Source organism: Cupressus sempervirens, chromosome 7 (assembly GCF_028749045.1).
Source record: "Cupressus sempervirens isolate cs-2001-9-10 chromosome 7, ASM2874904v1, whole genome shotgun sequence".
Classification (NCBI taxonomy): domain Eukaryota; kingdom Viridiplantae; phylum Streptophyta; class Pinopsida; order Cupressales; family Cupressaceae; genus Cupressus; species Cupressus sempervirens.
Genome location: NC_143124.1, coordinates 636,118,459 through 636,143,020, shown reverse-complemented (window position 1 = coordinate 636,143,020; position 24,562 = coordinate 636,118,459). Strand labels below are relative to the sequence as shown.

At 36.2% G+C, this 24,562-nt stretch overlaps 1 protein-coding gene across 4 annotated transcripts in view; it reads left to right on the top strand.

Moving 5' to 3' along the window:
* LOC149548294 (pyruvate dehydrogenase E1 component subunit beta-1, mitochondrial-like) overlaps positions 1–23,022 on the top strand; it is a 44,002-nt gene extending 20,980 nt beyond the window's left edge. For all 4 annotated transcript variants that reach the window (XM_089792374.1, XM_089792375.1, XM_089792376.1 and 1 more), the window contains 14 exons: positions 1,831–1,910; positions 2,220–2,297; positions 3,478–3,558; positions 3,677–3,703; positions 3,839–3,901; positions 4,023–4,109; positions 6,444–6,569; positions 6,681–6,814; positions 6,937–7,009; positions 7,092–7,157; positions 21,486–21,524; positions 21,634–21,758; positions 21,875–21,989; positions 22,556–23,022. In XM_089792374.1, coding sequence (XP_089648500.1) covers positions 1,851–1,910; positions 2,220–2,297; positions 3,478–3,558; positions 3,677–3,703; positions 3,839–3,901; positions 4,023–4,109; positions 6,444–6,569; positions 6,681–6,814; positions 6,937–7,009; positions 7,092–7,157; positions 21,486–21,524; positions 21,634–21,758; positions 21,875–21,989; positions 22,556–22,624 — 1,143 coding nt within the window. In that variant the 5' untranslated portion in view covers positions 1,831–1,850 and the 3' untranslated portion in view covers positions 22,625–23,022. The remainder of the gene's footprint in view (positions 1–1,830; positions 1,911–2,219; positions 2,298–3,477; positions 3,559–3,676; positions 3,704–3,838; positions 3,902–4,022; positions 4,110–6,443; positions 6,570–6,680; positions 6,815–6,936; positions 7,010–7,091; positions 7,158–21,485; positions 21,525–21,633; positions 21,759–21,874; positions 21,990–22,555) is intronic.
* The last annotated feature ends 1,540 nt before the right edge of the window (positions 23,023–24,562 follow it).

The following is a 24,562-nucleotide window of genomic DNA, read 5'->3' as shown; positions in this document are numbered from 1 at the left end:
TTTTCTTTTTTTGTGCCATTTTCCCTCTGCTTTTTGTCATCTTCCTTATCTCCTTTTTGCTTGCAGTACCCCAGGTTTCTTCTTTTTGGAATCAATAATATTTCCTCTGCTCAAGTTTCCTATGCTTAATTTCACCATTGTGTGTTGGTGAGTCAATTCCAAAATTGCCTTAATTGTTTGTATATGCCACTTGTACCAACGGTTCCTGTGACGTGACTGCTTATAACAAATTTCCACTTGTGGTAATGTGGTACGGATCAGGCGTGTATCTAGAAAGCCACCGTACGGCCTTGAGCTTCCTCCTATCTTGGAATTGATAAGTACGGTTGTTCTTTTCAATGCCTTCTATATGGACAATTTCTGCTGTAGTATGCGTATGGATGCTTCTCCTTCTTGTACTGACGTTTCCTCCTTTGCCTTTCGTACAGAAGCCATATGTACTTCCTTTTGTGTCCCTCGTATGGATGTTGTATGTCCTTCCTTCTCTACCTCTCGTACGGACGCCGTACTTACTCCCTATTGTGCCACTCATACAGATGCTTCATGTACTATTGCTTGCCGTACTGTTACCTACCGTATGGACACTTCTCGCCTTACCTCTCGTACATATGACCTTCCCTGTATGGATGTCCTTTTTGCTGCCTCCTTTTGTACGGATGTCGTTTCCTCCTTCCGTACAGATGCTTCTTCCTTTCGTACGGATGATGGCTTGGGCATTTCTTCGCTTGCCTCTGGTATGGATGCCTCCCGTACTCCCTCTATTGCCTGCTATATGGATGCCTCGTGTACTAACAATGCCCGTTTGAAAATGTCCTGCTGTACTTCTCCTTGTTGCCTTTGGTATGGATGCCTGTCGTAGTAGTTTCTGCCGTACGGATGCCTTCCGTACGAATGTCCGTACGATTGTTCCCTCTTCTCCAAGATGTACAGCTGGTGCTTCCTCTGGTATGATCACTCGTATGGCTGTCTCCTTCCATACGGCCTCTACTTCCTTGCCTCATACAGCTCCTCGTATGGCCTTCAATATCCTCCTTTTGCTGGCTCCGTCTGTACTTATTCCCCTCGTACGGTTGTTGGTCTCCCTCCGTAGATGGAAATATCACTCAAGTTTACAGATACAAAGATATGCTAATCATATAGAATAACACAATTGAGATACATATAAAGTAAAACATAGAATGTACCATTAATACCACAATACTAGTAGGCGAGGAAATGGTTACTTTCATTAATACCCAAAATCAACGTCCGTACATTAACAAATTCCAAGTACTTATAGAAGGGTTGGTTGATTGGAAACCAATCGACGCATTCCCTCACCTCCTAACTACCCAGCCCGACTAGCTTAAACAAGTACTAAACATAATAGTTACTTTATTCTGACTACAGTTAGCATTAGATTCACATTTTAGTTAAACTAAAACCCTTTCTTACTTGTGAAAACTTAAATTATGATTCATATACTGAAACTTTTAGTCTACTTGCAATATCAATTTTGATTTAATGGGATGGTTACAGTTGTGTAATGTTTAAAGGTGCAACACAGCTTCAATGGAGTTGAAAAATTGAAGAAGACAGTACAACATTTATTTATGATTGCTAAATAGAAAATGACTTTGATGTATCCTATTCAAAGTTTGAACTATAGTTAAAGAGATTTCCACAAAAGCAGATTCTCATTAGGGTATTCTATTCATATATGCTATTATCCATGAACATAATGAAATCATTCCCAAGTGCTAGTACATGTTTCCCTAGATGGTTCCCTTTTTTACACATTTTAATGTTGTGGTAGTGAACACTAAGACTATCACTGGTTGGTGGGTGCAGTTAAATTCCAGTTAGAAAAGATGTTGGGAGCTTTGCAGAAAAAATCTGCAATTAGCTTGACAAATCTTCTTTCTTCATTGGTATGTTTCACCCTTCTGCCCATTCATGCTATCTAGAATTTAAAAGCAGTTTTCATATTGATTGCTTTCTCATTTTTTTTGGAGCACGAGGATGCACAAGCATGCTTTATCTCCTAACCGATCACCTCAGCTTTGTTGCTTCTATTTTTGAGTTCTTGAATTATTCATATAGGCATTTGGGATGAAATGAAAGAGCTTTCTAGATATGCAAATTGAATTCTCTTTTGCAATGATTCAAATATATTTCTCTGCTAGAAGCTTATGCTTCTTCCTTTTGACAGATCCTTAGTTTCTTTTATTCTTGTGCAGAGACATGGGCTAGGTTCAGAGGGGGTGGTGCCTCTGGTATCAACACAACTAAAATGTTTATCTACGGCTGCCAAAGAGGTAAATCAGACAACAATGAAAATTGCATTATAAGCTTCAGAGCAGTTCTGCATTAACTAAAGTTCATTTTTGGGTATTAATTTTTCAATTGATATAAAAGAATAATGTAGCTGTATCATAGAGCACTAATGAACAAGAGCATCTATTAAAAGTTTAAACCTGACCTATTAAAAAGCTAGTCCTGGGATCCAGTAAACTATGTTTAAACCAGTCTTAGCTCCCTCAAATGTATTCAAAACGTTATCTATAAACTACTTTCTGCAGATCCTACGAAGGACATGTATGGCCTAAAGTTTACATACTTCAAATCTATAAATTTCATGAAGTAAAAAGCTTTGCAAAGAAAAGGAATTACCTTTTGAACACTCTATGCATCATACATGAGACTATCTCAGAAACAATATTGTATAAATTAGTAGTAATATTATTTTTATCAGCAGTTAAATTTGTTTACCAGGTTCATCCATCCTATGAAAACCTAGATCTATATATGCTTTTCTCTATAGAATATTCTAGGAACCAAAATGCAAGTAGATGAGTAGCCTTAATTCTTAAGGAAACCCTGAACACAAAACATCTGTATTGCTATTAATTTAAAAAAAAAAGAATCAGGCAGACAGCTCTTGGCCAACATCTTAATGGGCAGATGGCACTTTCTTATGATCCTGCACTATGTTGAGATGCAAGTTAATGTTTATTGACACAAACTCATCCAGTGTGTGTAAGCATGGTGATTGTGTAAATATGTACTCCAGCTCCTTTAATCTGATCATTGGACTGTTATGGAGGGATAGTTATAAATGTTCAAACAAAACGAGCAAACTGAAAAAATAAGTCTCATGTGAAAAGGTGCTTGGGATGGACATTGGAAAGAACTTAAGTACATTTTAGTATCAATGCATGGGAGTAATGTATTGTTCATTGATACAGTTTGTCATGAAGTGATCTGTTCTGTAGAAATTGTATGGACATCTTCTATATGCAGGGACTGTGCGCTCTGGAAGATCAGACAATCTTGCTCTGTAGCAAGTGAATTCGTTTACATTTATGATTTTTTGCTTTGTGTCTAATGTATCCTGCATACAACTTTTGCAAACTTAAATCTTATATGCTGAATGAATACACAAACAAACTTCAATTTTGTTTCGCTTTATATTGAAACTCAACAACTTATGTTCAGATGACAGTGCGGGATGCGCTCAACTCAGCTCTTGAGGAAGAAATGTCCGCAGATCCAAAAGTATTATTAATGGGAGAAGAGGTTTGTGTGTTCAGTACCATATGCAAATCTATGTGTGATTAGTTAAATCCACTATGTTTAGTTGAGAATATTATTTTTAGCAAGTGCCTACTGATATTGGTGAGTATTGTTTTACCAGGTTGGCGAATACCAAGGAGCTTATAAGGTAACTTATTTGTGGAGGTTTTATCAAAATTATATACCAGTCAGATAAGGACCCTTTGGTATTGAAGAGTTGACTACAAATTTGTTAATTTGAGTTAGTTGTATCTTATATACTTATATTTGGGTGTCTTGACAGGTTTCCAAAGGCCTTCTGCAAAAGTTTGGACCTGACAGGGTTCTTGACACCCCAATCACTGAGGTTTGTAAGTGTGTGGAAGTTATATGTGCTAATTGAAAGTCTCACAAAAGATTAATTTTGTTTATATCTTTAATTTCTCAAATATAGCCAATTTATGTTTCCATGTATTCTGCCATCGCAGGCTGGTTTTACTGGCATTGGTGTTGGCGCAGCATATTATGGATTGAAACCCATTGTGGAGTTCATGACGTTCAATTTTGCAATGCAGGTTGATTACTCTTTTTAGTATTGTTCTTTTGGTTCTGAACGTTATTTTGTTTATGACATAATGTTTTACCCTGGCTTTTTTCATTGAAGCTTCATTTTTAGTATTAAATATTAAATATTTTGTTTACTAGGTAGGGTAATGATGCGATCTACATTACTGCTGTTTCCCTTCCTATAGTTTGCATATGACCAGGGTAGTAAGTCCACAACTAGAAAATTAGGTGCATGCCTTTATCCATAGGAGTTATACTTTATAATATTGAATATTCTTATCTTGAGTTCCACTAGTAGCATAAAAAAATAATTAATATCATCTTTGAACAGCTTGGATGAGATTCAATGGTTCCAGCGATATTTCAGTGACTTTTTTTCACTTTGTGCTGATTCCTTTTCTATATTTCTACTTCTAAAATGTCTTTCCTGGCTGAGACAATAAATCTGAATAAACTGTCAGAGTTCTATCTTATTATTTCTGTCATTATATTAGTCACCTTGGATTCTGGATGTATAATTTGATATATTTATATGCTTTTCAGACCTGTCTATTTTTGTTGTTTAATCAGTTTTGAGATTTAGTGATTTTGTACTCTTCATGATGCTGTTCGTACTATTGTTATAAAATAAATTAATAAAGTTAAGCAATGTAAAACCTCATACATAGTTGAACTTTTGTCATTATTAGTTTCGAAGGCATTATGGATATGGTGTGCAGTTTGCACAGTTTCTGTCAGGTGTTACCTCAAAATTCAAAACTGGATTGCTATTGCTGACCCTTGCCTTCCTTCCATCAAATAGCAGTTTGCTACATTTTTGAACTGAAGAAAGAGAGGTAATGTGAAAATAATCTGTAACTGGGAAAAAGAAATCAAGTGAAGAGGAGTGGTCTGCTGGAAGAAGTCATCTACTGTCATCATTTTCATATTTGGCAACTGTCAAATTTATCAAAACTCATCTAATTTTTGGAGGTCATTGTATCTTCATAGTTTCAGAAGCTGACAAATTTGTTCACATATGACTGTACAACCACAAATCACCTAGATGGATTTTGAAATGACTCTTTGAGACTTTTCCCAGACCTTTTATATTTACACTATGAATAATTAGCAACCAGTGACATCATCTTCTAAGAATGAGTCATCAACAGCTGCCAGCAATTTCAAATCAAAATGATAAATATGTATTTGTACTGTGAGGTCATGTATAACAGGTTTTGTGGTAGACCAGAGTGCAGGTGTAGAAATAAAACAATATAATTCGCACATGGATTCTCCATTTAAGAGAAAGTTAGGATGTTGAAACAGCTTGTAGACAACTTAATGACCTTGCACTGTCCTAAAGTTTAGCAATATCTTGCATTCTTGCAAGTTTGAAGGCATGAAGGCACATTCCCATCTTTGCTGGAGTTTTCACGCCATTTATGTGTTCATGTTGATCTTGTGCTGTTTGCTTCATTTTGTACTTGTTATTTGTTCCTTCCATGCCAATTCATTTACAGCTATAGTATAATTTCTGATTGTACGTCATTTGATTAATTAAGCATTGCCCTAAGAATGTTAACCTTGTTTTGTTTTCATTGAATTTTGTTTCCATTATATGATGGCTTGTTAGGTAGACAGCTATTTGGGCACCTGTACATTGCAATTAACATAAAATTCATAGTTTGATGCCTTTATCTGTAACAGAATAATTTTCAGATTTTTTTGTATCGGCTTTCATCAGCACCTTGAATGGAATAAAAGCTCATAGGAAGTCTTTATTCTGTGTTTGAGAAACACATCAGAATATTCAAGTCAGTGGTGAAACAGTTATATGCATCCCAAGGTGATGATTCTATGGTGTCGATTAGTACATTCTTGTCTCATCACTCAATGAGTGTGATCCACATGCCTTTGTTTATGAATAATAAATTATAAAACATATTTCTATTAGGACAGCTAAGTGTGCTATAATACCTTTATTTCTGACTTTTATAGTAATGAATGCAAATTGAATTGAGAGGAAACCTTTACGTAGTGTTGGGCCATATTGAAATGTGCCTTCTTCATTTTTTTCCTTAGTGTCTGTGCAGCTCATGATAAGACACATTTTTACATTATTGTAGCCCAACAGTAACAATCACAACCACCTATTTTGAACTTATATTTGATGATAAAGACAAAAATGTATGGCATTAAATATTTCATTTTCATCTATGTTGATATCCCTGATATTTTGTATTTCTTCGGTATTGATCACAGCATATATGTTTTAGTACACCTCAGATTTTAATTTTGCATTGTCGATGATTTATGACAGTTCTTTTGTGTGACTGAAAGTAGTGTTTTATTGTTCACAGGCTATTGATCACATCATAAATTCTGCAGCCAAGTCAAATTATATGTCTGCAGGCCAAATCTCTGTGCCCATTGTTTTCCGAGGACCAAATGGAGCAGCTGCTGGAGTTGGTGCTCAGCACTCTCAGGTTTGATATTGGTCATTTTGTGTCCATGCCTGTTTGTTACGAGAAAACAAAAAGCAAAGAAGAATATACTCAAGCTGATTTCATTTTATTGGGTTTCTATCTGTTTTGCAGTGTTATGCTGCATGGTATGGTTCCTGCCCAGGACTAAAAGTTTTGGTTCCCTATTCATCAGAAGATGCTCGTGGATTGCTGAAAGCTGCAATCCGTGACCCAGATCCTGTTGTATTTCTTGAAAACGAATTGCTGTAAGTATAATAAGAATGCTTTCAGTTATTGCATATAATCTTGTGTTGACTTTGCTTGATGGTATGAGATTTTAAAAGGGGTCAAAGATGCAATCATTTATAGTTAAGCTATATCATGACAGGTATGGTGAGTCTTTTCCAGTCTCAGCAGAAGCTCTTGATTCTAGCTTCTGTCTTCCAATTGGGAAAGCAAAGGTGCATATGTGTTGTTTAATCTCTTATATGAGTTCAAATTTTTTGGCATCAATGCCTTATCCAGTTATTGCTTTTTTTGCAGATTGAGAAAGAAGGGAAGGATGTGACAATCACAGCTTTTTCAAAAATGGTTGGCTATGCTTTGCAGGTAAAGACTTCTTTTATGTTCCATTTTCTAAATGAGTATCTGATTTCTGATTTAGGATCAACTTATCAAGATCATGCTATCACCTAAGAGTTTTATGTTAGAGTTTCATTTTTTGCAGCTGCATATTGCAACAAAATAAATTGATGCTTCAAAAATGATTTATAAATGCTGTGAAAACATGGCAGCTGTAGCTTCAGGTGGCATTCATCTTGCTTGGTTTATTTCTCATAGGATGGAAAGTAAAATCATGTAGTCCACCAAGCATAAAATACAATGTGATATTGCTATCATGTAGTTTGACTCAAAACTCCACAGTGAAAAATATCTCCTACTTATAAAAACAATAATTATCCTATGCTATTTATTATATCTGTGTACCTTAGTTGTTTAAGATATCACACTCTTGATTTCATTGTCATTCTAGGACAGTTTAGGTGTTTCCATCAAGGAAAATGTGGATAGAATTGATAGCGGATTTACATTTCATCAACAGCTTGTGTGGCAGGGAATACAAATTCTTTACAGGGGTTTGTGAAGAATAGGAAAATTATGTGAGTGCAACAATAATTAAGGTAGTGTGGTTGTATTGGGGCTCCCAGTCTTGAACTGATATTGGATAATACCTGATGCTAGATATTAAGTTTAACCTTTTCACAGCGAGCCATTTTCCTTCTTACTACCAGATCTAAGCATTCAAGAATTAATTTTCTTGGATTTGCCAAGCTTCTGCCTGGAAACCAGAGTCTTGTGTGCCCCACTTAGATTTCAAAATCTTGCTTCTCCATTGGCAAAGGTTTATGCTCCTCATGAGTTGTACTTTCCTTATTCAAGGAATAGGAGGCTCTACTGGACCTATTGGAGCATTAATTGCAGTGTTTTCCAGGAGCAAAGGGGAAGATGGACAAACTTCATTCATCATTGAAGCTGTTAGCTCTTAAACATGCATTTTCTCAAATTCTAAACACTAGCACCAAAACCTGAAGCCAAAGATAATGTCAACAAAGGTGACGGGTAGGGCTTATGCTTAGAGAGTGGCATGAATGGACCAATGCTTGTGAGTTGGTAAATCTACCTTCATCTTAAGGGCTTTTCTAGGCTATGTTTGGTGCTCCTCGAGTTCTTTACACTAGGATGCTCAAAGAGATAAAAAATTGGATTTAAGGCATTAATGGCCATGTACAGTGCTCTGAGTCCCTTTGAAATGTCACTAAATTGATGTTAGCACTGACTGCAAACAAATCAACAAGACCTCTAACAAGTAGATGAAAATTCTCTCTTACAATGCACCTAAAGTTAACAGTAGTGTTATGTCCATAATAATGAATACACTTAACTTTCTATACATACATGTAGAGGAGAAACTAGTACGATTCACAAAAGATTAGCAGTTTGAGGATAACATAGAATACATCATGAACTGCATCGCTAGGTCATACCAGCATGATGGAACCTCTCAACTGCTCTTACATCTAACAAAGAGAGTTTATCAAATATAAAGTATGTTTGGTCTGTCACCTATGATCCTATCAAATTGGTGCCTACCTCTTTGGGCAACAGAGTCACAAATTGCAAGGAGGATGAAAGCATGCTTACAAATCAGTATTGACACAATGATTGTGTATTCACAACCTCAAAGAATATGGAATTCTGCAGATGAACTTGCTCAGTTATCAGTTACAAATCAATAACACTCCACGTGTAATAAGAAAAGACCATCACAAAGAAGTTAGTTTATGATGCCTTGGAACATCTATGACACATCAATCTGATATAATTTCAATCATGTTGTCAAATGTGGCAAGCGAGACAACTAGGTTCAAAGCTCCTTTCGAGATTACATCCTTACTAGAGACATGAATTTGCAGACAAGACTCTACTAGACTAGCCCTTTCCTTGATTATCAAACATGCTTCATAATATAGAGCTGGCGAATCGTCATCTGATACCCTAGAAACTATGCGAGATAATTAAAAAAGTGGCTTTGGGGCCAACAACCACATCATCTGTATATCTTGTATATATAACATGCTGTCTGTATATGATGAAGATAAGGGGGCAGGAGCTAAAACTGATTAAGGGGAATTCATAGAATGAACATTCTGAAAATTGCTATTGTTATTATTAGTAGTATCAAATATGGAAAATGGAGCATATTCACATACCGATTTTTCGTCCATATTGAATGTTGGAAAAACCTTTTCATTGAAGACTACATCTCTGTTCCTTATTATCTTCTCAATTGGATCCCAAATTCTGAAATCGAATTGGTCTTCTCCATAGCTCACAAGTATACCTCTTCGTTATTTTGGATCAAGCTTTGTCCTCTTTTCCTTAGGAACATGAACATATGCTTCACATCCAAATATACCCGGATGTGAGAATATGAGATTCTCCTACCCGACCATTCTTTCCTTTAGTATGCCAAAATCCAACCGAGAAGATGGGCTTCTGTTGATCAAGTAGACTGCTGTATTACATGCCTCTGCCCAAAACTCTTTGCCCAAACCTGTATTAGAGAGCATACAGAAAACTCTCTCAAGTATTGTTCAATTCATCCTCTTAGCTGCTCCATTTCCTTGAAGAGTGAAGGGAACAATCTTTATCCTACAGATGCCATTATCTGCACAAAATGATTTAAACTCTAATGAACAAAACTCACCACCGTTATCAGTTTGCAAACACTTCCAATCTGATTTTCAGCTAATGCTTTGAAAATCTTAAAATTGCTGAATACATTAGACTTTTTATCTTAGTTACCAGATTCGTGCCCTAGAGGCTGGATCCAGATTCGGATCCGGATCCGTGGCTGGATTCATCCGGATTTATTTTTTTATTTCAATTATTTTCTTATAATCATTATGGATTTGATCCATAGATTCATACTATGAAATTATTTAGAATCATAGATTCATACTTTGAAATGATTTAGTTTTAGAATTATGTATATTTCTCTCATTTTTTTAGTGTATATATATATAAACTTAGTCACAGCATTCGGCGAATATCAGCCATGAAATTTGGATTTTGCCAAATTTTAAAATTCTTTTAAAAATTCGGTAAAATTTGATTTATGTTCGTATGGGAAAACCAGCATTTTTTTCTATCAAACTAAGCTCTCAAGAAACTTCTATTTTTTGGATTTACAGTCCATTTTTATTTATAAGAAGCCATTTCTGAACCTTAAAATGCACATGTCAGTCTCGAGTGAAGGCAAAAGCTGAAGGTTGATACGGCCATTTCCGATCTGAAGATTGATTCCGTTTGTCTGTGCTGTGATGGAGTGAGAAAGAAATCTGCAGCAGTTTTGTCACAAATCTCTTTTCTTTTTGTCTCGACTAATTCATTTCCAGGTCCATCCGCACTCTGTTGTGAGTTGTGAGCAGTCCGCAATGAGAGCTTTTAATTTGTTTTAATTTGAGATTTTTTACAACTGTATATAGTTTATAAATATTTTTTATAAAATTTATATATAAAAAATCAGATAATATATTGATATTAAAAATTATAATAAGATAAACTAAAAAACTTATATCTAGTTATTATATATATGGTCGATTTAAAAAATTGTCATACTAATTTAAATTAAATAAATTTATATTATATTATAATTTTATTAATTCAAATTTATAAACATATGTAAAATATGTTTAATAATAGATGTTTATGAAATTATTGTTTCTATTTTATTTAATTTAGCAATGTTAACTATTTTGATAATATATTGAAAATATTACTTATGGTTAAAAATAAATAAAATTATATAAAACAAATTTAGTTTGAACTTTTTCCCGAATTTTTACTATTGTCAAATTTATCCGAATTTCATGGATGTCGAACTCAAATTCGAATTCAAACCTTGTGACTTAGTAGATAAATATACATGAATCCTCCACAAATCATAATTGGGAAAATAAAAATCACGAATCCACGGATCTGATTCATGTGCCCAAATCGGATTCGTTTCACGAATTGGTAAATAAGTTTTTTATGCAACATATAAATCCAAACTTTTCTTGTGCAATCATCAAGGAAAGTAAGAAAATAATTTGCTCCTCCAAAGGAGGTTACCTCAGTAGGTCCGAATACATCGGAGTAGACCAGTGCTAAGGGTGAGCCCTTTTTTTCATGCCCATACTTCAAAAAGCTGACCTGCTTTTGTTTTCTATAAAGGCAATGTTGATAAAATTGTGAATCAACTGATTTCAGTCCCAGTGTTTGCTCCCTCTTATGCATAACATTAAGACCCTTTTTGCTCATATGACCAAACCTTTGATGCCATAATTCGGAATTGCTATCCATACCTGTCATGGCTTCTCCCACTTCACTTATATTCTCCACAATATATAAACTCCCAATTTTGTCTTCTTTTGCTACTATCATGGATCCTTTTGTGACTTTCCATGAGTCAGTTAAAGAAGTGAGAAAGCCTTGTGTATAGAGCTGACTTACGAAAATCATATTTCTTTTTAACTTTGGAACATGATGCACATTTTTCAATAACCATTTAACACCTACTTTCAATGACAACAAAATATCACCTTTGCCAACTATTTCCTAGGTTGCCGGTTCGTGGTTCGGTTCTGGGTTCGGGTTCGAGAACCGGTTCGCTGGTTCGACGAAATTTTGGAAAGGGGTTTGGGTTCGTTAGTACAAAAACATGTAAAAATTAAAAAAAAAAAAAAATATATATATATACATTTTTATGAAGCATGAGTTAAAATTAGAATGTAGCATAGTACCATAAACACATTTAAAACTTTAAAACAGCATAAACAATAACATATCAATGTATCATGGTGAGCATACCATCATATAGTAACATAGTTCAATCAACTTCAACATCAAAGATGAAAGATTCAAAACATTTAAAATGGTGTCATTGTTTCACGTTCAAGTGTCATTGTTTCACGTTCAATGTTTAACAGTAACTAATAGAATGAAAATCTATTAAAATTCTGAATTTCTAGTTCTAAGTTCTTCGTTCTTCATCTTCATCTTCTTCATATTCATCTTCTTCTTCTTCATCTCCTCCTTCGCCTATGCTATTACTTGCACCAAGGCCAATGGGATCAGCAGCAGAATCAACAATGGTATTGACATCAAAGTCATCAAAATCATCAATTGTAAGCGCAGCAGTGGAAGCATCCAAGTCCGCAATCTCTGCATCTACATCCCACTTCTTTGTCTCCCCTTCTTTGTATTCTTGACTCTTGTGCGAAAGAAGGCGCAAGTTGTTATGCACAAATACCAAGTTCTCGGCTCTTTTTGATTGCAACCTATTGCGCTTCACCGAGTGGATGAAAGAATAGGCGCTCCAATTTCTTTCTGATGCAGAAGAACTAGCAACCTATAAAGACAACATAAGGTAGGCAATTAAAAAGGAATTAATTCAATCTTATTAAAAAATTCTTTTGAAGATAAAGTGAGCTAATTAAAAAATAAAATAAAACTTACTTGTGATATAACTTTGATTGCAAGGGGCTGCAATGTTTGGAATTTTTGGCCATGGAGGTACCACCAACCATGAGCATGCTTCTTGAACCGATGACGAAGAGCATTATTACTTAGACCTGTAGCATTGACAAATGCTATGAACTCATCCATGATTAGATCTCTTATATCATCATCAGGAAATATTCTTCTAAATGCTGCCTGGTACCCCTCAGACACTTCCATATCTCTATATGGTGGCAACCTTCCTGGTAGATCACAATATTGTGAGCTATAGTATTTGGGGGTCAAGGCATAGGCAAGCAAATGTAATGGAGTGGTCATTTTGTTCCATCTTTCATTAATAATTTTTTGCACTTGTTTGAAAAAGGTCTCTTGCGGATCTTGCTCTTGCTCATTTATAACTTGCCTGATCTTCTCAATCATTGAGTCTATGCCATCATAGATCTCTCCAAGGCAAGGCCTATCCATGTCAGTGTACCTAAGCATGCTCATAATGGGCTCGGTGATCTTAAGGAGATATTCCACACGTTCCCACCATGAGTCAGCCAATAGCCTATCCTTTATTTTGTTTGCCCTTTCAGTGTTCTTTTGCTTCCATACACCCCAATTGTTGCTGATTACCATACCTTGAAGTGCATCTTTCACTTGCACAAGTCGTCTTAAGACGATTATATGTGATGCAAAACGGGTCTCAGCAACCTGTGACATAAATTAGAGCAAAAAACAACTATTAGATACATATTTTAGAAAACTAAGAAAAGTATACACATTGGCAATTGCACAAGTAAAATATGAAAAATCAGAAATTGTCAAATATTAAAAATTAAATTACTAATTTGAGTTCAAGTTCATTTACCTTCAATAGCTCCAATTTTGAGTAGTTCCTGAAAAGAGATTGAGTCATGTGGTGGTTTGTGACAAACATTTGTATGTCTTCTGCCTCTTCATACATTGTTTTGATCCACTCAATTTGGTTCCCAATCTTTTTTAGCATAAGATTGAGTGAATGGACTGCACAAGGTGTCCAAAAGATATGTGGATATCGTGATTCAACCAACAAACCTGCTGCTCTACAATTCTTTGCGTTGTCCGTTATGACTTGGACAACGTTTCTTGCTCCCACTTGTTCAATGGCCTCAATTAAGATATCAGCAATAAATGGCCCATCTTTTACTTTGCCCTCACAATCCACCGCTTTCAGAAACATTGCCCCTTTAGGGGACACCGCAAGGACATTGATCAAGGGACGGTTCCTAGAATCCTTCCAGCCATTTGAAACAATTGTCACCCCTGTCTCAACCCATGAGTCCCTTATGGGCTTCAATTGATTTTCAACCCGTTGGACCTCATCATCCAACAAGGTGGTGCGAACTTTCTCATACCCGAGGCCACAATACCCTTTTGGAGCTTCATTGGCACCCCTCAACATGTCCTTCCAAAATGGAGAGCGGACAACATTAAAAGACAACCCATTTGTATAGAGGCATCTTCCCACCTTAATGTCAGCAATTTCCCGGGCCTTGTTTTGAAAAGAAGTTTCTATTGGCCCCTTTCTTTTGTGTACAATGGGGATAGATTCAGTGTCAGTGTCCATTGTAGTATTGAAGAAGGGGTGGTCTTGTACAATAACATCTGAGGGGGCCTGCATTCCCTTAGCTTTTTTACTTTTATTGCTACTACTACCAAGTTCTATTGCCCTGCGTCCTTCTCTCTCTTCTGCTGCCTCATGCTCTTCAATATATTTTAACACGGTGTGGTTTGGTATAGGGACACCATTTTTGCCAGGGCATTTCTGGACTCCTCTTCCAGCATAACCACATAGATGGCCTACCACATGATAATAAGAACTATTTCTTTCTACATCACATCCTCGACATCTCCAACGGAATGCACCACCTCCTGGAATGGGTTTTATAATGTCTACATACTTCCATAGAGGAGAATCGGAGTTGGTTTCCATTCTTTGTTCGGTGTTGTCTATTGATGAAGAGGTAGATGACATTAATTTCGAACCTTTCCCTATGGCAAGAAATTACTAATTAGATATATGTTCATAATCTATATGCAAGAAAATGACGAATTTTGAAATAATGAAAAAGATTCAAGAACTTAGAACATATGAAGATTGAAAGAGAAATGATTTTTTTTTGGAAAAACTAGAACAAAACAATAGTAAATAGAATAAGATCTTACCTCTTGGTCCTTTTCCAGCCATTGCAAGTTTGCAAATGTGTATAAATGATGCACAAACACTTCAAGAACACCAACAAGTATTGCTTCAAACTCCTCCTTGCACAACCGGATGCTTGCTCAAAAACTTATGTGCTCTCCTTCAAGGCAAAACAACCTATTTAGAAACATCAAATGACTATGAGAGAGCAAAAAACTAATTCATAACACCTTTTTAGGGTACGTGGACTCCAAAAATTATAAAAAAATGCAAATAAGTCACTTTATTTCCGCGTCCGTGGGCGGGTTCTTGGTTGGGTTCGAACCTGGTTCGATTTTCCCAGCCTGGTCCGCCCGGGTTCGAACCATGGTTCAAACCAGGATTCAAAAATCGAACCCTGGTCGAACCCTGGTCGAACCGGACCAAAATCTCGAACCGGTTCGAACCAGTTCGAGGTCCGGAGGGGGGGGAGGGGTACCCGTGTAACTTAGACTATTTCACATGCTTTATTGTCACCTAAATATACTTCACCAAACTTACCTTCTTGATAATTTGTTAAGTATTCCGAACATGGGGAGGCATAATGAAGTGCCAAAATCCAATACCCATGAGGCTGAAGTAGTCTCACTTGTTGATAGTATTAAGATACCATCATCTTTGTCATATGCTATGTTTGCATTGCTGTTCCACAGTCTTTCTTGTGCTCTTTTATAACTTCTACAATCTATCTTCACATGGCCAACTTTGTTACAAAACCAGCAACCTCCTTTTTTTTTCCTTTGACTTCGAACGCTGAGCTGATTTGGATCTTCTATGATGGTTGTTTCACGCTGTATTGTGGCTTCTTCCTCTAGTTTCGGTGCTGACCACCGTTAAGGCTTCACTGGATGAGGATTCTTTATTACTTTGTCTCATATCCTCACCAAGTAGAGTGTCCACTACCTCATCATAGACCAGCTTGCTCTTACCGGAAATGGAAGTGCCAACTGCTGTCACTATGCCATCCCATCTGTCAGATAAGGAACATAACAAGATGACAGCCTTGTTTTTGTCATCTTGAGTCATGGCAATCGAGGTTGCTGGAGATAATAATGTGTTCAACTCATTTATGTGATTTGACATCACAGTCCCTACCTCCATCTTGAGCTTGTAGAGGTTCTTCATAATGAAAATCTTATTTGCAGCTGATGCCGTTTCAAACATGCTTTGGAGCTTGTCCCAAACATCCTTTGTTGTCTTTTTGTTCGATACATTGAACAAAATATTTTGAGATAGTGAAAGAAAGATTGTTGCCATTGCCTTTTCATCAATCTTTTCCCAATCTTCATTTGACATTGCAGCTGACCTCTTAGTTTTTCCCCCAATTGCAAGTGAAGGTCTTGCTTAACCAACAACGATCGCATCTGTACTTTCCACAAACTGAAATTTTGTCCAGAGAATTTCTGCACTCTCAAATCTTCCATGACTCTGGAATTTTAAATTGCTCTGAGCAACTATGCCATGCTTTGATACCAATTGTGAAATAATAAGCCTCTAATATCATACATTTATAGAGGCTCATCAGATTTGAGGAGTCATTACAATTGGAGGGAAAGATAATAAAATCAATAATTAAACATGATAGCTGTTGGGCTTCACACATACACCCAACACTTAGAGAGGTAGTGAATAGCTATAAATAGACTTTTAAATGCTAGGGTACTATCATGCCCCCACCATGATACATTCTTAAATCTGATAAGCGTCATTGATCAGAAAATTGTCTTATTTATAAAACACCACATTTAATTTCTAGTCTACTCCCTTATGTAAGCACTTCAGTTTAATGAAAATAAGTAAAAATGATGGTCAACCTGCACAGGAATGAAAACAAAATAAGTAAAATGACTGATGGGCGACCTAGCCTTGACTGCCCAAGATAATGAACTTAAGGAGGCAAAGTAGCTAAGTTAGAGAGGAATGGGAGCAAGATAAAATCAATTAAATAAAAACTGGGCTCATACATGGTGGCCGTCTCCTAACTTAAATTATAAATGAAGACATATGTAAGCCCTAATAGGATAATTTAGATACAGCGATCCATATATAAAAGCAAATATGCAGTGAATAGTTTGATGCCTACATTTATATGGGCTATCAATCCATGGTAGGTGCAATAACAACAGCAGTAATTAGTTAGAAGGCAAAAGGCATTGTACTAAGAGTCACCAACTTTGCAAGGATGATGACTGTTGGGAGAGACATAACATCCCAAGTAAATAGTTTGATGCCTACGTTAATATGGGCTATTAATCCATGATCAGGTACAATAACAACAGCAGTTTTATTAGTCAAAAAACGAAAGCCATTGTACTAAGTGTCACCTACTTAGCAAGGTTGATGCTTATTGGCAGAGACACAATCTCTTGTATATGCAGCACATTAGACATTCAAAGAGGCAAGGGAGAAGAGGATTTCTCATACAGTATATATATATGTGAGTATAAGCAGGAGACCAGAGCGCTATCAGGCGGACAGCAGAGTTGTGCACTAACAAGTGTTTTGTAATATCTCACCCCCTTTTGTGATTTTCAAATTCCTTGCAGAATTTTGGACTGGGTTTTTGAAGGTTTTTGAGTTTTTGCAATGATGTGACTTATTTTTGTCTTCTGGATTCTTTGCTTGAAACATATGCTTGAATGAAAGGGAATTTTTTGCTAACATGAATGAATTCAAATCGCGCATTAAACTACAAAGTTCTAGCATTAATCAAGAGCTATAATATGCCATTTTCAGGTGTCCAACATCTGATCAATATTTATAAAATTCTCAGCTAAACTGTCTTCAAACAGCGGCAATTACAATGGTAATTTGGAAAGAATCCAGCAAACCAAACCTTTTGATTTCATGCCGAGGGTTTGGTGACTAATAGATGAACCAAAACGCCCTCCAATAAAATCTGTTTGCTGATATTAATAAAAAAAAATTGTACACTAACTGGTATGACCTGAAGGACTCAGAACTGACGCATTCCAAGAAACCCACGTCCTTCCTGCAATGTGATAATTAGCTGTAATATGATCAAAGAATGCCCTGCTGTTGTGCTCTAATTTTCTAAATGGTAGGGCTGGAAAGACGGGCCCCACATTGATAAACCAACATCGGAGGGCAAATTTGAAAATGATTACCTTGTTCACTCCCGTAATCTGTAAATTACCCTGTATAAATAATTAATTGCATGAAGTCCAGTGCAACCCATGTTTGGAATTGCCTATATATTATACCATTGAGTGATCTTCTACAACTGCAGACATTCATATTTGTGAAGGATTTCGTCTTCACAAATAATTCCTGCCAAGCCTAGCTCTGAGAATTCTGGAGGGTCAAAGATGTATTCTCCAAAATAATCTCTCCCTGTCCCAAGTGACTTTGCTTTGATCTATATTATACCCTTGGATGATTTTCTACAACTGCAGACATTCATATTTGTGAAGGATTTCGTCTTCACAAATAATTCCTGCCAAACCTAGTTCTGAGAACTCTGGAGGATCAAAGATGTATTCTCCAAAATAATCTCTGCCTGTCCCAAGTGACTTCACTTTGATCTTTTTATTTCCCTCTCAACTAGGATACTCAAATTAGGGTTTGTTATGGCAACTTCAATAATTTAAATAGTTTTTTATTTTATTTATTCATTCCTCATGTAGGCATCCCATTCAGGCAAATATTTGTGACTTATTATGTGTTATAAGATTACTCTATAAAATTTATTTAAATTATAATAAAGTCACTTTATAAAGACCAAAAGAGCCATCCAAGCCTTAACATTGACTTAAAGACCATACCCTGAATTTTTTGACATTGTAAAATGTAGGCTCATTACAATGATACAAGGTGAGGCGAAGTTTGGCACTAAACACAAACTAACTAAGAGGGTTCTTTAAAGATTTTTTTTGATTGAATGTAAATAATGGGCTAAGTAGGAACCAAGGCAACATAGAGAACAAAGGGCCTAGAATATTTTGCATTTTAGGGCATGTACAGACATGGGCTTTTTGGAATAAGACAAGCACAAGGGCATTGAGGATCAGACATTAGGTTTCTTGTCTAGATGGCACAAGAATTATTGCTGTCAAAACCCTAGACCTTCAAATATTTAGAAAGCTAACAAGAGTCAGGGGTTTCTAGGTTTTTGTACTTTTTACATGATATGCAATAGATAAGTCAAGGTGGGGGTTTGGGAATAGGGACCGTGGGGAAATAAATGGTGTTGATTTTTTTCACCAGAAATGAACATAAGCAGCAAACAACAAAATACTGAACACAAAACACAATAATTACCCTGGGAAAACCCTCCAACTTGAGGGACAAAAACCCAGCCACAAAATATCACTTCATTGATGAATAAACTGAAGTCTGACTCACAGTTCTCACAAAACTATCACAACTGCAGTAATAAACTAACAATATTCTAATGTCTATATCTCTGAGACAATAATAGCATCTAAAAAATAGAACATCGTCTGGGTGAATGAGCTTCTCCTTATGAAGAGTTGGACTCTTCATTGTCCAGACTCCAGACAATGAAGAGTGCCAATGGCTGTGCCTGCTGTTACAAATAAGATGTCTGCTGATCAAAGTTCCAAGACATTTGAAACATCTGCCGTTTCAAAGGTGATGACTCATAATGCTAAGACTCTTCAATGACTTTTAATGTCTGCCGATACAAGGATAGTTGCGGACATTAAAAGGAGAGATATCAGATGATTGGTTGTTGAGTTAAAATGACATCAGCAGACTATGGAACAAAACTCATCACGTAGAAAGAGTAACAGCAACACAGAAATGACCATCTTAGAAATTGGGAGGACTATATCTCTCAAAGCTATATCTCCAACAAATGGCTTCAAAGAAACTTTTGAAAACTATCCCAAGCCTCAAAATTAACCCAATGACCTTCATACCTAGAAGTTTTTGACATTTTAAAAGTGTAGGCTCATGGCAAAGACATGAGGCGAGGTAAAGGTTGACATCAAACACAAATTGACTGTGGGGGCTCATCAAAGGAGTTCTTTGATTGGATTTAAATAACAGGCAGAGTAGGGCCAAGGCAACAAAAACGACATAGAATCTATACAATTTTGCATTTTAGGGCACGTGCCAACAGGAACTTTTAGATTTAGCTTCTGAGAAGGCAAAGAGAAATAAACCATCTTCACTAGAGGAACATTTCAATATTCTTTGAAGGTAACAAAGAAAATAAAGGAGCTCCTCAACAGGGCTTTATAACAGTCAGAGATGCTTGAGAGTGCTATGATTAAGTTTGATACTTCAAAGAACACACAGTAGTTGAGCTTCCACCAAGAAGTTGGCTTGCATATTTATGATTGGAGCTAGAACAATCACGAAAAGTTCCAAAGCATTTGTGGTCATTGGAAGCATGAAAAGATTCTGTCAAAGGGTTGAAATCTGGAAACCAGGCTTCATAGAAGCGAATGCTTCCCTCATGACCAAACCCCATTAAGAATATGGAGGATTCGAACAGTGCCATAAAAATCTTTGTGCATAGGTTAGTTTTCAAATGGCTCCCCATGTGTGTTCGCTATTCGCTGGATATCCATTGTGCATATCAGAAGTACTAGGCCAAAAATTATTGAATCGACTGGTCAAGCCTTATTTTGAGAAGTTTTCCTCCCTTTCCATTGCTAATTTTCGAAATACTAGAACATGGGATGGCTTAGAACATTTCAGATGTTTCAATGCTTCCCTCTTTTTGGCCTACGAACCCTTATTTTAAAAAATCTACCTCCTTCAACTGAGAAATTGCTACACCCTTACCCACAATCAAAGCAGCTGAATATTGCAAGGAGAACTATAGCTCTAACTCATGCTCTGCCAGCACTGGTAAGCACCAGAGGAAAGCATTGGGCATCCCAAAGAAGGGAGATGTCCTCAACAAAATCAGAATGATCCAAACTATGAAATGCAATTTCAGGCACTGAAATGCCCTTGAATTGGAGCTTTGAACCCTTCAGCAGATTTAGGGTTGAGAGAACTACTACAGTGGGGATTGGCTGCAGCAATTAGGAGATTTTCCACGAAGTTGTAGATGTAGCCTTCTTGAAATGCTTACCTCATTCTGCATTTATTAGGAGACTTGTTCTACATTGGATTTGTACCAAGCAGAATCGTCGTGATTGTAACCTTGTTAAGAGTGTATTACAGGTTCCTAGGAATGAGCACTTTCACATGCTCTGTGAGGGATTCTACAAGTTAAAAATATTTTTTATCAGAAAGTATCTCTTAAAGATTATTGCAACTAGCACGTCTAGCTTTTGTCATAAATGCACTATGGTTTAGCCTTCCTTTTAGATGTATTAAAAGAAATAATAGGTATTGCTAGAAAAAAGAAAGTGCTGTTTATCACCGTATGTTTTATTCTGATAGTTTTGTATGTAGGAAAGACACGTGAGAATCATGACAATTGATACACATCCCACACAAAAGGATCCTAATTTGCTAATATGAAGGGCATAAGCAGCAGTAGAAAACAGATATAGGACTTAGATTTGAAAACAAGGACTTGACCTCAGCATTATTGGATTTGATCTGCATCTGAATTTGCAGCAATATTGTTTTTTCTTTTGTTTGAAAATGTAAATTTTTTTAGTAAAATGTTTGCTAATGATTTCTTAAATGAAATAATTTGGAAATTCCTTTTTCAGGCGGCACAAGAACTTGCAAAAGAAGGAATCAGCGCTGAGGTGAATCTCTTCAATGCTATTATATAATTTAATAATTATTATGGGTATTGATTTTTGTTGCAATTTGTTTTACAAAGTCTTGTATAAAAGTTCTCATTTAATGCTGCAGGTTATAAATCTTCGTTCAATTCGACCTTTGGATAGAGCTACCATCAATGCTTCTGTTAGGAAGACAAATCGGCTGGTGACCGTTGAAGAAGGTTTTCCACAACATGGCATTGGCGCAGAAATTTGGTAAAATGATTTTCTACCCATTTCTGGGTGATATCTCTTCATGATTTTCATTTATTTGCCTGTTTTGGGACAATATGTCTCTTGATCACATTATCACATTTTGATGTCTTTGACAGTACTTCTGTGATTGAGGAAAGCTTTGAATATCTCGATGCATCTGTGGAAAGAATATCGGGGGCTGATGTTCCTATGCCTTATGCTGCAAATTTGGAGCGCTTAGCAGTTCCACAGGTCTTTTCTAAATCTTCTATGTATTCCTCATTTTATTTTTGCTGGTGAAGTAAATTATTTTCATAGCTACTGAGAGCGTGTTTGCTTTGTCCTCCTTGGAAAGTGCTGAAGATTTCTGCCAGGCCTGCAATTAAATTTATGTGGCTAGTGTTGATCACCTATTTGGAAATGTTAAGGGTTGGTTTTTATGTCTGGATTGTCTTGGTTGTCTGCATTGTACATTTCTCTAAACACACTATCATAGGAAATACATTGCAGAATAGCACATGCTATGGTTTGATGTCTGGTTGATTCTGGTATTCAGCATTATCTAGTTCTGTAAAACTTGTCAAGAAAATTATGGTGATTGGAAGTTAGGATTCTTTAGTTTTATGAAACATGCTATAGAATGAAGTTTAGGGGTTTGAAAATTTACCAAAAAATGATGATTGTTTATAGATGCAAAAGATTGATTCAGAAATAATGGGTTTGTGTTCTATAAGACTAATGAACCAATTTGTATTAGAAGGTACATTTTCCATTATTGATTGGCTTTTCTGTCTGGTCTCTATGTTTTCATTTTACAGGTAGAAGACATCATTCGTGCTGCAAAAAGAGCTTGCTACAGAGAAGTTCCGATGAGTGCAACTGCCTAGTGTAATATTTTTTCTTTGAAATGTAATGAAATTTGCCCCCCGTGAATGAGCCCCAAGGATGCTCTCTGATATAATGAAATTTGCACTGCTGGAAAGTTTTGTTTCCAGCTCTCAGGTTATGTAGCTGTCGTTATTTACTGGTCAGTTAATGAGAAATTGATCCTCATTTGTGTTGAAATCAATTTCTATGAACAGCTATCATCTGCTGGCCATCATTTTTAACCTAAATTTTGGTGTGATTTGGTGTGGAGCCTATATGAGCCATAAAATTAGATGGTGTAACAATAATTTTTGTCCTTGAATAATAACTTGTTAAATGTCACGAAAACCTCACTCTAGATTGGTGAAACTGGTTTGCTACTATCCATTCAAATACAACCTAATAATTATTTTGAACATTTTGTAGGCTGTCCAGAGTATTAATTTGTTTTGCATTATGTTGCAGTGCATTCATCCTGAGACATTAATCCCGGATTTTCGTTGGTGCCCTTCCATTGAATGCCACTGTGTTAAAATGAAACAATATCTGGGGACTAATTTTGTGACCATTACATTTCCAATTGATTTCCACAAGCTTTTGCATATGTAGGTGGGATTTGTTTCAGTGGCAGGAGGGATGGACCAAATTTTCTGGGGACAATGGACAAAAGAAAGGGGGCTTTAAGTATCATTTTGATGTTATAGTATGTGTTAATAAAATGGGGAATCAAAGCAAACGGTGAATCAATGATGTGAAAAATGCATATTTTCGGATGTAGTAACATCAATTTTTGGAAATTTGCAAAATCAATCATCAGTGATATTTGATTAAATGACTACAAATTTAGTGATGGAATGAAGCCTACTTTTTCTTGTTGGCTGGATGTTAATTTGCATGTAGTTGAGTTCTGTGTTTTTTGCATTTTAGGGATACTGAGGTGGTATATGTCATTATTGACTATAGAGTTTGAACTGAAATACTTAGATAGAGTTTGGGTGTGCATTTTTTAATATAGAAGTTGTTTTCTTATACACTTTAGAGAGCTATATCATACGTCTGATGAAATTTATATACTGATTAACTATGGCATCAAATTGCTTTTGGATTTAATACCAGATTTGGTGACTCCAGTAGGTGTATTGACTCTATTGAGCATTCCTATTTGTTTATTTGTGGAGTTTAATGTTTGTGATACAACTGTGCAACTATGGCCCTATAAATGGGTCACGGTGAAGCTGGCATGGGGTATACAAGGGCGGTTTATTTTGAACTTTGCGAGAGCTTCAAAGTGAAACTTTTGTGATGCAAGAGGCAAGAAAACACAATGAGAGGTGAAGGGATATAGTTCATCTTTACAAATACGAAGAGTAGCCATCACACTATTCACCTTTTTGGAGGGCACTAAATTGGCTTGATTTAATTGCAAGGCCCTTGCAACGCAGGCAGGTTTCTTATAAAATATGGCTTGGGTACCACGTATAGAGAACTTTACTACACATTACTATCAAGAAACAAACAAGTACACATGCAATTCAGATAACAATGGTGTGTGTAAAGGTACCAAGGGATTTTTTCACGTACAACTTAAGTGGCTGGAAGGATTGACGTGAAGTGGCTTTGAAGGATGAGGTGTTCTGTAGGGTCCACTTTTGCCGAACTCATTGCAGCTTCTTGGTCATATGATAGGAAAGAGATTGTCATTGCAAAGGACTGCTGGTAAGAGCACGGGTCATAATCTTGTAGATAAAAAAATGGATAAAAAGTGACCTTCTAAGCGTTGCAAGGATATTTTAAATTGGTTTTGATAGTCTTTTTGAGCACTGCGTTGCTTCTAATATTTAGATATTGATAACTAATAACAGTTTTTTGTAAATTTGTCTTACAATACTTAGTTTGGTTCATCAAATCCTAATGATCAATGATAATATTTCAAACAGGAGGAGTTTTCTTAAATCTCA